We start from the raw sequence: 17168 nt of genomic DNA, 5'->3' as shown, positions 1-17168 counted from the left end.
TCATTAAAAGAAAGTTATATGGCATTCATTCTACATCCTTAAATAACAAAAAAATAATAATATATACTGTTGAAAGCACTGTATTCGGTATTGGCAGCCTACCGTAAATACTTTGTTAGTGTACTTTCTACTTTCTTTTGTATAAAAAAATAAAACGTTAGTGTCTGGCGGAAACATTGTATGTTCAAAACTGTCATTTTTCAGGAATGGGAGGTTTTGCTGACAGTTTGAGGATCCAATGGTGTTACGAGAGTTAGTCACATGCTCTTTTTCCATCATTTTCATTGGTTTAAACTTTATAAGACCCACACACAGATATAAAAACTGACCACTGCCACTGATTTATGAATAAATAAATAAAAAATATGGACATACGAGGATTCTGCCAGACAGAGACGATATTTTATACATATTTTATGTTACCTAAGAGGTAAGTATGTCAGTTATATATTAGTTATTGACATCTGTAGTTGTAAATGTAAGTATTATAATGTAATGTTTGTGTAAAGATTTCTCTCCAGAAGATTTCCGTTCTGTTTTCAGCAGCATTGAAACAGCCACAAGCGCACCGAAAGCAACACCATGCACACGCTTCCAAAGAAATGTGTTCTAAATACAGTGTCGCAGCGCCACACAGACAGGGTCTAATTCATTCTGGGAAAGACTCCCAACTCCCGCCATGTTGTCAGCCTTCACTCTGTATTAGCTGTGAGGAGTGAAGCAAGGCTGCCCCCCTTCTTACCTTTCTCTTTCTCTTTGAACTGCTTTCTCAAACTGCTGCTTCCTCTTCTGTTGCCACAATTAAAACTCTGTTCCCTTTTCACATAACCCTGTCTGCTGTTCCTTTTTCTTTCTGTACCAGCCTCTGCCTCTTCTGTCACGAGAGTACATGATCTGGCTTGGAGGCCTGTGGCTCACTCAGGCCCCGCAGGTAAACAGTCCGTTCCCCCCATTCACTCATCCACCTTCCTGATTGCCCCCTCATGGATTTGACATTTTTTTACTCATATTCACCAAAGTAGCCTAGCTTAGTCTATGACATGAAAAATAACAAACTTTTTTCAAAGTTCAACCTTTTCATCTCATTCCTCTTCCTCTTTTCACTTCCTCTCCTCATTGTGTTTCCTCCAATATGCTGCAAAACCTAGCTCCCACATTTGCTCCTCCATCTCTACATCTTTGTTCTGTGTTTTACCGTTCCCGTCTTCCCCTCTACTTAAACTTCTTTTGCTTTCAAACCTTCATTCAATCTGCCTCTTCACCCGGTGCTTCCATTCTACCCATCTCTTGTCTTTCACCCAGTAACCTCAGAGATGGATTGGAAAACGTCCTCTGGCATTTCCTCCACCATCTCGGTCCCATCTCGTCCTATTCTGCCTGAACCCCCAGACCCCTCTGTTCCATCCTCTTTGCGTACACGACCACCAAGCAATGCCCAGCAGGCTCGGCCCTCGCCCTATGCCTACTCACTGCCAGCCTTTACACGTGCTCACCCTCCTGCACTTCCCAAAATCTTCCAGCCCGCTGCCGGATCAGGTATCGCTCAACAGATATCCCTCATCCCGTGTGGTCTCTGCTTTCGTTAGGGTCAGATTATTTTTGGTAGATCCGTCATTTTTTAGTAAAGAACTGAATTCATCCTGTTCCTGGGTTATCATTCAGAATGTACTCTCCAGTCAATGCTCAAGTTTTAAAACTCAACTGTAAAGTGTCAAGTTTTGACATTTTAAGACATTTTACAGTTTGGCCAAAATGTTCTATTGCGATACAGGTCATTTCATATCTCAATAACAAAATATATCACAATATAACATTTTCTTTGGCAATTCAATAAATACATAGTCTTTACATATAAATATTTAAGAACTTCAGTGCAAAAATATTCACATCAAATTTTTGGTTAATATGTGCTTATAATAGTATCAATTTAGAGGATGTAATTGGGTATAACGATAATTCAATATATGACTTAATCAGGATACCTATCCATTGAAAGACAATAAATCATCATATCCAATTATCGCCCAGCCCATGTTCAATTGTAGTTTGAACATAGTCTGGGAACCAAATGTTGAAAGAACAAATTATATTTACTGAACGGGAGTGAACAGTAACACAATCAAGAGCTCAGTGGCCAAAAAAAGAATCTACCTGATCTACTCCGATTTCAGAGCATCTTGACCAAAAACTCAAAAACTAAGGCTTTGACATATGAGCCAAAAGGTCAAAAGTCCACTTCACTGTGACATCATCATGTTGTAAAACTCAGATGGTCAGATACTGAACTGGTGACACTGATCTTCAAACTGTGCTGACTGTAGAGATCTGAAGATGTGTGTCAAGCATCCACGTTACACCAAAAAAATACACTTAAAGCAATTCTTACCTTTCTGGCATTTTTACACTTTTCTTTTGTAATCTTCAAATGCTCCTAATAAGCGTTTGGCGCGCTAAAATGTAAAAGAAATCCACCAGGTGTTGAAACTCATCAATATTCAATTCTCATATATTTCTGATAAACGTCCGACCAATCATTTTATTCGGTCTAAGTAAAAGTATTTGCTGAGCTTCCTGCAATCATTGCAGCGTCCCTTCCAGTTGCCTACCACTGTCACCGCTTGCCAGTCGGGAGGGGAGGGGGCGTCATAGGTCAGGCAGGGGGAAGAGGGTGGGACTTTGGAGGGAGGTGGAGTTGTTCATGTTCATGTTCATGTTCAAAAAGTGCTGTGCCACATTAACCTGACTCCTTCAGATGGATTGATTCTCATTGTCTCAGCAGATCCATCTGGGAACTCTGGTTTGGAGATCTTTTGGGAAGGGTTGAAAATACTGGTTGCTGACTGGATAAACTATCTGTCTATCACCAACATACAGGCCAATTCAACCAATCAGATCACTGAAGCGTATGACGGTCTAACAGCGTGGAGGCAAAGCTCAGAAAGTAGATAACTTGTGGGTAAAGGATATTTTCCGTTTGTGTAACGTGAATTTACGGATCAAAGGCCCAATTTCAGGAGCCCGGTCCATATTCAACAGAAGGATCCAGAGAAAAAAGAGTTAGTGAGCAGCTTGATCCATAGCTGCTCATCTCATCTGTGGAAGCCTCCATGTTGTTTACACTGAACAGTCTCTTCTAGTTTCGTCACTTAAATCCACCTCAAAACCAACTCTGATTGGTTTGGTCTCTGGTCAAACTTCTCCAAATTTTCTCTGCCTCACGTTTCCAGACTGATCTGAGAGTAAAATACAATGGAGCAGGGCGGCTTGTGGCACAGTGGTTAGAGCGGTCGCCCCGTGTAAAGTGGCTGAAGGTCCTCGAAGCAGCTGCTGCCCTTTGCATGTCTCCCCCTCTCTCTCTCTCACCCCATTTCCTGTCTGTTTGCAAGATCGGGACGGTCTCATGAGGCTATGCCACATGCCAGAAAGGAAAGAACTGCTTTAATACTTTTTTTTTAAATTCCTTCAAAGTCTTCACTAGATAATACATGTAATACTGGACAGTTTAGATGTAAACTGAAACTTGACTTTTTGGCATCCAACCACAATGTGGTAATTCAGGTTTCTTTCTCATTTCCTTCTTCTTCCTGTCACCCTCCCAAAAAGCAAAAGCAATGCAGAAGACTTTGCACCACAGTTCAAAATACCTATCAAATGATGATAAAATGATGAACTACCCAAATGTTAATCAGAAGGTCTAAACTACAACTACAAAGCCGTCTATGGAAAAGTTATGAAAGAGGGTTAGAAGTTCTTTAAGGTTCCTCTCAGGTTTGGTCACCTGTAAACATTCTGTGTATTTCCAGTTTCACTCACCATGTTTCTGTCTCTTGGTTTGTCTTCCTCTCCCCTTTTCTGTCTGTACTCTGCTCTGTTTTCAGTGCCTATTTCAGCCAAGCAAAGGCCCCATAGCTTCCACAGTGACTCCTCTCCAGCTGAGGGCTTGGAGACTTTCGCTACCTTCACCCCCTCCAAAGCCACCTCCTCCTCTTCTCTCTCTTCTCCATCCTCTGATCCACCTCTCCATACTCCCTCTCTCTCTGATACCTTACAAACAGGTATTACATTATTCCGCTCAAAATTGGGATTGGTTTCTGATTGAAATCAGTACATTAGAGTACGGTTTGATTTGCTTTAAAGGCTAATGCTGCATTCACATTCAATAGAAAAGACAGGCATGAAAAATACCATTCATTCAGCATTACCTCAAACATATCTTGAGAAAGCATCATGGAAATCATCTTTGGCCTTTGTTTGTGGTGTTTCGGACAACAGTTTTCTAAAGAGACGGGAAAATCGACTGTCAACAGCTTTTTTTTAAACTTTTTTTTTTTTTTTTACATTCTTCTGGTCCTGCACGTCAGCCTACTTTATACTGAAAAATATTGGGTTTTGCATGTACTCATAGAAGCTAAAAACGCGTTTCCATCAAACACTTTCAATATAGTACCTTTAGAACCGTCCGTATATGTAAGGGTAAGGGTATATGGACATGTACCTAAACACTAGATCTGTTTCATGTTTCCACCGCAGACAGTATGGTGGGGTTATTACCGGATGGTAAAAGCCATGGACAGCCATGGGAAATGAGCTGAAAAACCTTTTCATTTTCTACTGCTCCATCCATTCCTCTTCACTGATGATACAGAGGAACGTCTGCACCAATCAATGGACTGCAGTGTTTCTAGCTCCACATTTTTTCAGTGTGCAAGGAGCCGAGTGGTTGTAATGGTACCAAATGCAAAAATAACCTTTGTGGTTACGGCAGAATCTATTTATCCCGACATCCCTAGCTTGTTAAAATTGTGGCTTTTTAAAATTCCTCTCTTTTAAATCCCAATGTTGATGCAGCATTAGTCTCTTAGTATGCTTTCATCATCAGTAATTTCTTTAATTTGATTCTTTGCGTCTTCCTCTCTCAGCCTGCCCCGGTGCCTGGAGAGCACAGAGCGTTCCTTCTTTTTCGTCTGTGTCCACCTCCTCCTCCTCCTCCTCCTCTTCAGCTCCTCTCAGCTCCTTCCCTCCTTTACCTCCACCTCCTGCTGCTCCCAGACAGCCCAGCACTCGCCTCACCTCTGTGGGGGAGCCCTGCTCTGTCCTCACCAGGCCCACCAGCCTTCCATCTGCCCCTGAGACAGGTACAGGGACAGATCCTGTCAGAGGCTAGTTCACGCCTTTCAATTCATACACCTGTGACTATACCTTCACTTGTGTTTCGTCCTCCATCCTGCCATGTTTTTTTTCCTTCTCCTTATATTTTCCAGCTTCCTGGCAGAGTGAATGGAGGCCTCCTAAATCTCAGGCTCCTCTAGCACAGCCTGCCCACTCTCCTAAGTTTCTGCATTTCTCTGCCAATGATCCTGGACAGCCTGTAGTGCTGCAGAAAAAGCCATGTAATGCTGCTCTACCTTTTAACCCGACTCAAGCCTGACATACCCCCAACATTACCCCCCCCCCCCCCCCCCACCCTGTTATTCAGCGTCAGCCTCCCTGCTGTACTCCCGTGTCCTTTCATTCATTCTCATCATCTCTGTTCATATCTGAACACAGTGCCCTCTCTCCGGGGCTCACATTTGATTTACTAACATGAAGCCTCATATAATATGTGCTTAATAATATGTTCCCAAGCCCAATTAAGACATTAGGTTATTTTTTTTCACATTCAGATTTGCTCACATGCTGTTTGTAAACGACTTTGCTGGTTATTCTTGCTGTAAGCAGTTGAAGTGGGTGAAACATGAAACCTGAAATCTCATGGGGACAATCCGGTGATATTCCATACTTGCGCAACAATGCACTGACCCACTAAAATACACTTTGGGTTTTGACTCAATCACACACACACACACACACACACACACACACACACACACACACACACACACACACACACACACACACACACACACACACACACACACACACACACACACACACACACACACACACACACACACTCTGCCAGTACTCATAAGAGCACCAAATGTGTCCCCAACAAATGCATCATCTCCTCCTGTTTGAGTGATGTCTGAAGAAATGACTGAGTTGAGAAGGAAAAAAAGTGAAACTATATTTTTGCTGCTAAAAAGATTTTTAGGAACCAAATATCGCACATCATGTGAGCAAACGAGAGTCCCAATAACGTCTTGTCTTTCTATGTTTGTGCGCTGTCAGATATTATAGAACAGGCAGCAGAGTTCTTTATCTAATTCTACCTGATGAAATGTAGGAGAATGTATTTCACTGTGAGAGGTGACGCAAACGTCGTAGCTTTTTTGCAAATAAGGCTGCAAGGAACTTTAAAGTTACATACTTCTAGTTCTGAATGACAAAGCCATGTGGGCCCTGTCGACTTTTTCTCTTTTAAAGGCTGAAGCAGGTTCAGTTTTAGAGATAGGGTGCAGATATTTAACCTCCTCCAGAGGATTGATTCTTATTGTCTCAGCATATCCATCTGGGAACTCTCGTTTGGAGATCTTTGGGGAAGGGTTGAAAATACTGGTTGCCGATTGGATAAACCATCTGTCTATCACCAACATACGGGCCAATTCAACCAATCAGATCACTGAAGCGTATGACGTACTAACAGCGTGGAAGCAAAGCTCAGAAAAGGAAACAACACGTGGGTAAAGGATATTTTCCGTTTGTGTAACGTGAATTTAAGGATCAAAGGCCCAATTTCAGGAGCCCGGTCCATATTCAACAGAAGGATCCAGAGAAAAAAGAGTTAGTGAGCTGGTGCTCCATAGCTGCTCTCTCATCCGTGGAAGCCTCCATGTTGTTTACACTGAACAGTCTCTTCTCCTTTCATCACTTAAATCCAGCTCAAAACCAACGCTAATTGGCTCGGTCGCTGGTCAAACTTCTCCAAATTTGCACGCTACCAGACTGATCTGAGAGTAAAATACAACGGAGCTCAGAGATCAGGATGGGCTCACGGGGCTAGAGTATATTTGTATCATACGAAACTTGAAGATCCATGCTGCATACTGGGGTCCATTAACAGTCTTGGAATTTGCATAACTTGGGTCTGACTGTAAAGCTGAGACTCTTGTGGATTCAGTCCAGTTATATTCATGTGAGCTGATGTTAGTCCTCATAGGAGCTATTTCATTGTAGTGAAAGCATTTTTTGAAACTTCAGCTCACTGTATAAAGTGAGCTGTTGTGACTAGAGCATAGATCTGGCCAAGAAAATCCAGGGTCGGGTCAGGGTCGGACTCGGGCAGAGAATCTAAACTCTAGTTGTAAACTCTAGGATAATCAGAGTCTCATGAAACTATACAGCCACAAACTAGAGACCTGGAGCATTCAAAGGATGGATGGTTTTTATAGTTGTTGTTTTTTTACAATAAGGGGGTTTATGTGCAGTTTACACAACTACAAGTGCTCGCCATCCAATCACTGAAAAAAGGAAACACTTGCAGAAATCTAAAAAAGTTTTTTACATTTAAAAAAAAAATCCCAAATCACAGCATGTATTTTTCTATGGGGTTCCTCAAGGTCTGGGTTTCTTAATGTGGGATTTTAGAGGGATTTCATATATTTAAATCTTGAGTTACTAAGCATGAGATGTGAAATTGCAAACACATTTAACCATGATATTCATGTTTCAAAAAGGCATACAGAAAGAATCTTCTCACTAACTGTATCTAAACTGTCATGCTTATTATCTACTCTGCTTCATCCTTAAAGCGATAGCTGGGCTATTTTGGAGCTTGGTTGTATGAGGTACTTATCTTATGAGCTACTACTGTATGGCAACACACTGACTATGGATAAGTACTTTATACAACCACACTTCAAAACGTTGAGCTGTCCCTTTGAGGACCTGACCTGTGTCAATCTTCTATCTTCTTGTTCTTTCTTACATGGTGTTTTTGTCCCTGTTTTTTTGCCCCCTGCTTCTATTGGTCCCTTTCTAAGTATTGCACTACCTGCTGTCCCTCTCACCTCTTTGTTAGTTACCCACCGAGCTAAGTGACAGGAACTAACACTGGAGAAAATGCCTGCTGAACTGATTTTTGGAAAGAACACTTTCGTTATGTTTCATTGATATTCCACTTTTCATTCCCTCTACTCTTCCCTCTGTCTTTCTTCCTTCCCATCATCCCTCCCCCCCATTATGTTTCCTCTCTGTCAGCTTCATTCTCTCTCACTGGTCAGTCTTTGGAGCAGAAAGCCCAGGGAGGGTCTGGATTTGTTCCTTCCTGGAGACCCCAGGTCACACCTACAGTAGAGACGCCCTCACCTTCTCCTTTAAATCCTTCCTCTGCTCTTGTTCTCTTTGGGCCTCCTCCTCCTTATCCGCCTCATATATCCCAAACTGCCATAACCTCCCACAGTGACCAAGATGAAGGTACAGAATAAAAACAGGAACCATGTTGTTCCAGCTTTTTTAGAATTAGCATCAACTCCACCAATATCCAAGCATGTGTCTCCCCCTGCTGGTTGTTATAAATAAAGCAGCTAAACACTTGATTCCACACAGGTGCAAAAACAGTATTCACTGCACATGCTGTGCTGGTGAGGTGGCACATGAACACTTTCAGCTTCTGATGTAAAATCTCTTCTATGCTTTTCTTTTCATTTTAGAATTCAAAAGACAGTTGAGCACCCTGAGTGAAGAGGATCACCAGTGTACAGCCCCTACAAGTGAGTGTGGACACTGAATAGAGTAGAATAGATGTATATGCAATGACTTCATGGTGAACCTTATATGACATTTTATTGTTCAGTCCCTGATCCTAGTTGGAGGCCAGAGCCGCCCAGGTCCTCAGAGCGGAAGAGAGATGCACATTTTGGAATCGAGGTTGTGAAGGCATCAGCAGGGTGAGTAGATATAAAAAGTTGTTAGGTTTGGTGCTTACTAATATTTGGTGTGGTTGGCATGGCTGCAAAGAAACACAAATGGATGCCTTTAAACACTTTTAAAGGCATCAGTTTGTAATGCCAGATGTATTAATGAGTTGTAGAGATGTTCGGATAGGAGGATGAAAGGAGGAACATCTGTAAAATATGTGCTATTTGATTGGTTCTTGCATACTTGCCGATATTAGGCAGTATGTGAGGCATTTCCCAGACTTGTATCTGTATCAGAACAACTCCAATGAGTTGTAAGTGTGTAAAGGTTTTTGCATGGATGTTTATTTGGGACATTTGGAGAAGCAGTTTGCTTTGGGTTCCAAAAAGCTAGTAAGAGGACCATGATTTGGCATTTCAAAGTTCACAGTACTGTGCTTTCCAAAATCATTTAGCACAAAATATCAAACAGACAAGATAGTAACGGAAACAAGACCAAGAAAATACAAGAAAAGTAATCTAGTGTTCAGTGAGTCTTGAGAAAGTTTTTATTAGAGAGAGGAAAGACGATTCAAAGAAAAGAGTAACAGCACATATTCTGCCTCTCTTTAGTTTAGGCTATGGTCTGGGAATATCCAGTGGACACTGGGTAGCCCACCTGTGAGATTTTAAGTTATTATATAGAAATGTACTGAGGGCCTTCATGATGTAGTGCCTGCTAGGTAATAACTAATATATAATTGTATAAGCTGCATATGTTTCCAGACATGCTCCACGTACATTCTTAGTATACGGCTTAATATTCAAGGTTAAGGGTCACACACACAGACACTGCTGCAGGGTCGTTTGAGTATTCTCATAGCCGATAATACAGTATACCTCTGTTTAGTAAATTAGATTGCTGAGATCAACGCAGTGACAGTACAGGTGGGTGCTGTCTGGATATATGAAGCTGCAGTTGGGGACTTCCTAGTTCATGTTCAGGAAATATGCGAGTGTGGAAATGTTTGGCTGCTTGCTGCTGGTACGTTTCCTTCCAACAATGCACAACATTTATACATTTCCATCAGAATCAGAATCAGAAATATTTTAATAATCCCAGGGGGAAATTATTTTTGTTACAATACTCCAGATATACAAACAACAAATGTTATACAGACTAAACATATATTAGAAAAAGCTCAAATTTAAATTTACTGAAATGAATATTTACAGTAGTGAAATATATACCTGATCAAAGATTGTCTGTGGTTGAGTCTGAATTACAGAGAGATGTGTGTGCAGTTTAACACACAATGATACTTTTCTTTTTCCTGCCTGTCACATCTTGACAACTGATTGGTACTGAATGTATTTAACAGCTGAACACAGGGAAAATACATTGTCAACCAACAACTTATGCCTGGAACTGCAGAGCACATTGCTGCTACATTTAACAGTGTTAGAGCATATAGTGGTAGATTTTTCATTTTTTAATATATTTTTTGTCTAACATTAATTTCACTGCATGTATGTTACTGCTAACAACTTTTACTGTGTAATCCTACATAGCAACACATTATTTGCATAGTGCATATGATATTGTGGTCTCTTCCATACTTACATTTGGAAACTTAAGGACATGGGTTAATATTTTTATTCAAAGCCAAAGGAGATTTGCAGTGACTGAATATAAAGATTGTTGAGAGATGTAGTCTGTTATTTTTGAGACATTTTCTATCTAACCAAACATGGGTTTATGTTGCTAGATTCCAGGATGACAAAAGTTATATATATTAAAATGGTGGCTTGTGTGGTTCTATGTAGGAGTTGGCACTCAAAGTATGTAGTGCTTCTCTTTTTGCACAGCACACTGCAGTGTAACAGGGATGTTAGTCTGGCTTACCAGATGATTGTGATTGGTAGAAAGTAATGCAAACATGCCAGAGTGTTTTTACCCCCATCCCAGAATGATAAGTAGTATAGCAAGACCATACTCCAGTGTTGACACAGTGCTGTGGCGGTAAGTCCGGCTATGTGAAACTACAGGGATATAAGTTCCAAACTCTTTTAGCTCTCTGAATGTGAGGTTGAGCAAAGCGAGGCTTAAATGAGGTTTGAGAGGATTCATCTCGATTCCCCCCTGTTATTATAGGTGAAATACGGTCCAGAGCCTTGATCAATACTGAAGTAAACAAAGAATACTTTGTTTATCCTGGCAGACCAAGAAAAATCATTTCTAATCTTGTCTAAGTGACAAGACAAATGAAGGATAGTAAGCCAGAGCAGACCACAAATGGTACAAATAAAAGGTTATGTATTCCACATTCAGAGCATTAATACAGCAGCAAACAACAGTTTTCTATGTAAAGATACAGTGAAGTAATAGTGTCCTGAGGCAGAGAATAAAGTCACTCTCCCTCTGTTTGTGACCTCTGTTTATTTGTTTGGTAACTGGTCCAGCAGCCCATACATGTTAGTGCATGTGAGGGCCTTTTTGGTATCAGACGCTGAGGGCCGTAACAAAATGGCAGTTTTTGACATGTGGAGGTAATCCCAGCCCACTTTACTTTCCAGAATTTAGAGTACAGCTCCTTTAAAGCTAAACAATATTGTTAATTTAATCATTGCATCAAATGACTCCCTGTACTGTGAAAATGTTGCTAGTGACCACACTTTGCAGCTTTGTGCAGTTTCAGGATAACTGCTTTGGTTTGCCAGCTGGTATAAATTAATATACAAGCATTCACAGCTACCCTTAGTTCACAAGCTCATACGTTAGTTATGGTACCTGGCCAGTGCAAAATTGTGGAAGCAAAGTAAATGATATTATTTCCAAAAATAAATAGACTGGAAATTGTAGACTTGCATTTGACATTTAACCATAAAAGAGTACTCCAAAGGAATGCCAATCTATCTATGTCTTTGCTCGATGTGTTGCCTGTACAAATTAAGTAAGATCATGAGGCCTGAGCTTGCTTTGGAGATCTACTTAATTCCTTCTAGCAGTCAAAAACAGTTAATGTGGCTTTATCGAAGACCCTTTCTACACAAGGGTCACAACATCGTTAAAGTAGCTAATATAGTGTAGCATGTTTTGAGGTGCATTTGCCATTAATTGGTTGTGTTTGGATAAGTAGCTTTGGCTTTAGATACTTAATCCCATGAACAAACCAACTCCCCATTTGTTTGGCCTAAAATCACTTCTGGGAATGTTTGAAACAATTTTAGATTAAATAGAGACCTCTTTACATTAAATGAGGAATGCACTCAAAGGCAGAAAGTAACAGGTTTGCCCTGTCAGAACTTCAAAATTTCCATAACAATAAAATGTTTTTTTAAATGCACATGTAGTCAAACGTACCTGTTATACAGATTCGCGTTTCTTAGCCCATTACAGATCTTCTTTAGATATCAAAAATCCTTAAATACCCAGTTGTTTTCACTGTAAAATCTGGTGAAGCAAGACCCCGGTGCCCTCTGTTGAACAGTTTCTACTATTTATAATCTTGTTTCACTATTTAAAAAAAGTGTTAATCACACTGCTTGTTTAGCTGAAATTACCTGGGATATGTGATTTTTAAAAGGGTTCTTTGTATGTTGAAATGTAAGCAAAGGCAACTTGGACATTCCTTAAGTTATTTATCACAAAACTCTGGTTTGAATCTCCTGTTGTACATTTCTGCTATATATCATTTTTGTAGTTCCATGTCACATTGCTCATTTGCTTGTGTGCTGTTAAGTGGAGTTGTGCGAATATGGCCTGGGTATGGACTGAATTACTGCGGTGAAGACTTTCCTTATGGCATTACATCATAACTCTGATGTTCATTTGTTTGTCCCTCAGACCTGAGAGCATGGGCTCACTTCTGCCCCTTAGCCCCAGAACGCCCGTAGCTCCAGGGCTCAAACATTTTGAGATGCCAAAAACACAGATGGATCAAACAGAATCAGGGCTAACAAGGACATTCCCTAACATCGAGCCAACACTTCCTTCCTTAACTTCTTCACCTAAGCAAAATCCTGATTCTCAAGATTATACATCTGCTTCAGTCAAGGAGCTTCTAATTAAATCAAGAAGTCACTTGTCCAAGATGTCCATTCAGTTAGGGAATCCAGTAGCCCAACCAGAGCCCATTCAACATATACCCCTTTTTCCTACAAACTCCCAACCTACTTCAAGATTACTCCAGGAACCTTTATTGCACTTGCCCCAAATTGCTACAACCTCTGACACAAAACCAATAGGAAGGATAGGAGTGACCCATCAAAAAGAAGCTGTAACTTTGGATTCTGGGTAAGTGTGATGTGGCACTCTATCAGTTAAAACCCCATTTTATTGTTGTACGTTTGGGCATCAGTGTTCTAAAGCACTCCAGCCTTTTTGTTCTGACATCAATCTTTGGTATACTTTACTCCTTCAGAAATGTGTCATCTTGTCCTAGAGATGCCAGTTCTGCTTTTCCTCCAATGGTGATGAACCGAACACCTGAAGCCCAGTCTGGAGAACGGTCCATTGTGAAAGACTTACAGTGGGAGAAGCCACAAAGTAACATTAAAAAAATAAGCCCTGTTGCTCCATTACTTGTTATGGATAAGAAAAACAACATGACTGCCTCAGACCAAGTCACTTCAAGATTGGACTCTAATTTTGGGTTTCTCGCAGCACAGCAGGACAAAACAGACAATTTATCAAAACAAAGAGAAGAATTTAAAGTGGATTTTACACTGTCTTCCACAAAAAGCTTTGAAGTGCAGAGTCTGCACCCAGAACATGGTCTGGAGGAAGGGAGAACTGAAAGTGTGTCTTGGTCTATGGATAAGAGACCGTTGTGTGAAAGAGATATGAGAGCTACACAGGAACTTGTGTCACCAAGCTCTGCTGACAGTATGTATATATCTAAGGTGGAACTTGGTCCATTATGCACAACAGGGAGTTCTCATTCACCATCCACTTCACAGCCTGAAGCTCAGATTGAAGGGACCGTAGAGGTGCCAAGTATGATTAAGTCAAACTCAGGTTCCCCACAATATTCCAAGATTCCTGGCATGCCATCTTTACAATATTCACAGGTTTTAGCTTGGCCTGATGACAGGGTTTGGTCTCTAAGTTTACCCAGCAACAGACTTCCTTTACTCTTGTATTCAGGTTATGCAAGTTCCCTTTATCAGGGTAGTGCAGTATTTGGAAAAATGGTGGACTTAACACCATCCTGCTCCAGGTCTGCCAGTATTCCTGGATTCCCATCTGCTCTGAAACGTGAGCCAAATATGACTTGTCTTTTACCTCTGTGTCCCAGAATTTGCAGCATTCCAGGGTTAGCTGCTGCTGGATTGCTGACTGGATATGATAAGAGTGTTTGGGACAGAGGTTCCCTATGGAAGAAACCATTGCAGATAAAAGAAGCATTTGTTTCACACATGTCTTGTGTTCAGGAACAAGCTGTTAATGATACCAATATGATTAAAGTTATGGTGGCCATGTTGCCAACATGTTCTAGAAAGGCCAGTGTTCCAGGGTTCCCTTCTGCACCATTGCAGAAGGCTTCAAATTCTTCAAGTATGGCCAGTCTTCTCCCTACATGCCCCAAACAGACAATGATTGCAGGTATGCCAGGTAGAGAAAGCGTTATAGCATATAATGACAGCTGGCACATTTTGAGGAAATTCATTTTAGATCGACCGTTGAGAAGTAATCCTGTACTGGTTCAGGAAAAGTCACACGAGGAGGAAGAACATATAAAACATATGGTAGATGTGTTACCATCTTGTCACTGGAAGGAAACAATCCCTGGGATTTCCTCTTTGCCAAGAAATGAACTTAGTGCGCCTGGTATTCCATTTGCACTAAGTCAAGAACCCAGCATGGCAATTTTTTTGCCTACATGCCCAAGAAAAACCAGAGTCATTGGTTTACCCTCTAAAGAACTAGTTAGTGCTCAAGGTGAGGGTTTGGATATAACCAGGAATAATTTGATGGAGAAGCCTTTGAGTAGAGCTGAAGTCTTTATTCCAGATTTTTCCCCAGGTGCTGCTCAGGATCCAGACAGTTCAGTGGTCATGTTGCCCACTTACCCTGTGAGAACTTGCCTTGGTGGTACGCCCACAGGACCCCAGAAGCTATTACAGAGTAATGTCAGTCTTGTCCCTGTATGCCCTAAACAGACCCAAACTCCTGGAATGCCATCTCAAGCTCAAAACTATTTAGAGAACAGAGATTGGCATGCCTTAAGGCCATTAATTACCAAGAGACCTGAGAAGAAAACACAAGCTTACATTGTTCAGTGGATAACAAAAGACACAGAAATCCCTAAAGATATAGTAGATGTGTTGATAAGTTGCTCACAAAAAGACAAAGTCTTTGGGCTACCCTCTGCTCCACGACCTGAGCCCAGTATGGTTAATGTTATGCCTTCATGCCCCATACATAGTGGAATCCCTGGTTGGCCTTCAAAGACCAGAACAAAACTTGGTTTGTCCAGCTCTGATACATGGTTTGCTTCTAAAAGCTTACAGTCGGAGAACCCATTTATCAAAAAGAAAGTTCAGATTCTAAATGCAGTTTTGAATTTTGACAAAAACACGGCTGAAAGTATGAGTGCAATATTGCCCTCTTGCCCTGAGAATGCTAGTGTACCTGGGTTTCCCTCTGCTCTGACACTGACATTAGAAGATGGCCCAACTATGGTAAATGTAATGCCTAGTTGTTTAAAGGAATCTAGAGTTCCAGGAATGCCACTTAGAGATACCACCAAACAGTTAGAGTGGCTAATGGAAAGTAAGTCGCTGCTTCTCCCCAGGGTGAAGTCTACAATTACGTTTAATTTACAGGATGTTAATGTGTTCTGTTATGATTGTGATAAGATCATAAATATGGTATCAATATTGCCCTCATGTCCACGGACAGCCTGTTTACCAGGCTTTCCCTCAGTGTCATGTCAGGTGTTGGCAGAAATACCAAGAATGATCAATCTGCTGCCTACTTGTCCAAGACATTCCACAGTATGTGGAATACCCTCAAGATTCCACTGTGAGACTGATGAGGCAAAATGGAGTGTAGACAAAAGACCAGTATGGGAAAGGCCATTAACAAACTCAGGAAGACTGCCAATAATACATGACCATAACATGTATTTTAAAGTAAAGGCAGTGGTTAGAATTATGGTATCAATGTTGCCACCCTGTCCAAAACACTCATTTATTTCTGGAATTCCCTCTAAGGCAGGAGAGAGACCAGTGGAAACTGTGCTGAAAGAGGCTTTCAGCATGTTAAAATCCTTAGCCACTTTCCCAAAAAACAGTGAAGTTCCAGGTCTACCTGCAAAGAATAGTACGATAAATGATTCTGATGGCTGGTTTGTGGACAAAGGTGTACTTTGGGAAGCCAAATTTAATAGAAAGTATGGGGTTGTTCACCAAGATTTTAAAGTTAAGGAAATGTCATGTCAGAACAAAGAAATAATGCTGAGTATGCTTCCGTCATGTCCACGGCAAGCCCTGAACACTGGATTTCCATCCGCTCCACGACCCCAAGCTGTGGATGGCATTGTGGAAATCAATCTAGAGATGGTACAGTTGCTGCCTTGTTGCCCAAGACAGTCGAGTATCATTGGTTTCCCCTCAAGAGTGTCGATTATTTCTGAATCTAAAGTAGGGGGCTGGCCAGTGCTGATAATGAAGAAGCAAGACTCTAGTCAGTTTTACACAAAGTATAGTCCTCCTCACAAAGATATAATAAGGGCAAGTCTTTCTCTTGAACCTTCTTGTCCAAACATTTCTCTCACAACAGTTCCACTGCCTAATGTAGTACGGCTTCCGAATATGATAAATATTGTGCCATCTTGCCCCAAAAAAGCTTCTGTTCTTGGGATACCATCAACACATGTGCACCATTCAGAAAATGGGTGGCCAGGAACAAAAACAATTGGAAAGGAAAGAGAAAACCTTATGAGTCAACAGCTGTCACTGGAAGAACATTACCTTTGTAAGGTTTCTGTCAGAGGGACATCTATGCAGTTAATTCTCCCTGAACAAGATGTAATGGAGGATGTAGAACAAAGAATGATTGACTCATCAACCTGTAGCAGTGCGGACAAAGACTTGCCATCATCAAATTATAAGATCCAAGTGGACCAACCATCCTCTAAAGTTAATGGGATTGAGATGTTATGGGATGAGGCCAGTCCAACCAGATTAGATCTTGACACGAAGAAAACAAAATCTGGCATGTGCTCAGCTTTGGAGAGACATAAAGATGAACAGGGCGTTTGGATACCGATTGAGGCTGAGGAAATAGCTGTTCTAGAAAAAGGGTGAGTGAGTTGTAGAGTTGGAGGTAGAGTTATCTCTGTGATGTCAGCAGATTCAATTTTGAAACATATGTCTGTCGAT

General features: G+C 41.1%; 1 protein-coding gene across 9 annotated transcripts in view; it reads left to right on the top strand.

Annotated features, from left to right (window-relative positions):
* ehbp1l1a (EH domain binding protein 1-like 1a) overlaps positions 1-17168 on the top strand; it is a 52360-nt gene that overhangs the window by 17613 nt on the left and 17579 nt on the right. For 3 of the 9 annotated variants that reach the window (XM_083937444.1, XM_083937442.1, XM_083937441.1), the window contains exons 7-16: positions 863-931; positions 1303-1536; positions 3879-4055; positions 4920-5135; positions 5262-5390; positions 8140-8355; positions 8592-8651; positions 8735-8828; positions 12625-13074; positions 13202-17089. In XM_083937444.1, the coding sequence (XP_083793570.1) occupies positions 863-931; positions 1303-1536; positions 3879-4055; positions 4920-5135; positions 5262-5390; positions 8140-8355; positions 8592-8651; positions 8735-8828; positions 12625-13074; positions 13202-17089 (5533 nt within the window). The remainder of the gene's footprint in view (positions 1-862; positions 932-1302; positions 1537-3878; positions 4056-4919; positions 5136-5261; positions 5391-8139; positions 8356-8591; positions 8652-8734; positions 8829-12624; positions 13075-13201; positions 17090-17168) is intronic. The other 6 variants (XM_083937449.1, XM_083937448.1, XM_083937443.1 and 3 more) reach the window with 5 other exon arrangements.

The sequence above is a fragment of the Echiichthys vipera genome, assembly GCF_963691815.1.
Source record: "Echiichthys vipera genome assembly, chromosome: 22".
In the NCBI taxonomy this organism is placed as follows: Eukaryota; Metazoa; Chordata; class Actinopteri; order Perciformes; family Trachinidae; genus Echiichthys; species Echiichthys vipera.
The sequence above is the reverse complement of the archived record's forward strand: the minus strand, read 5'-3'. Positions and strand labels throughout refer to the sequence as shown.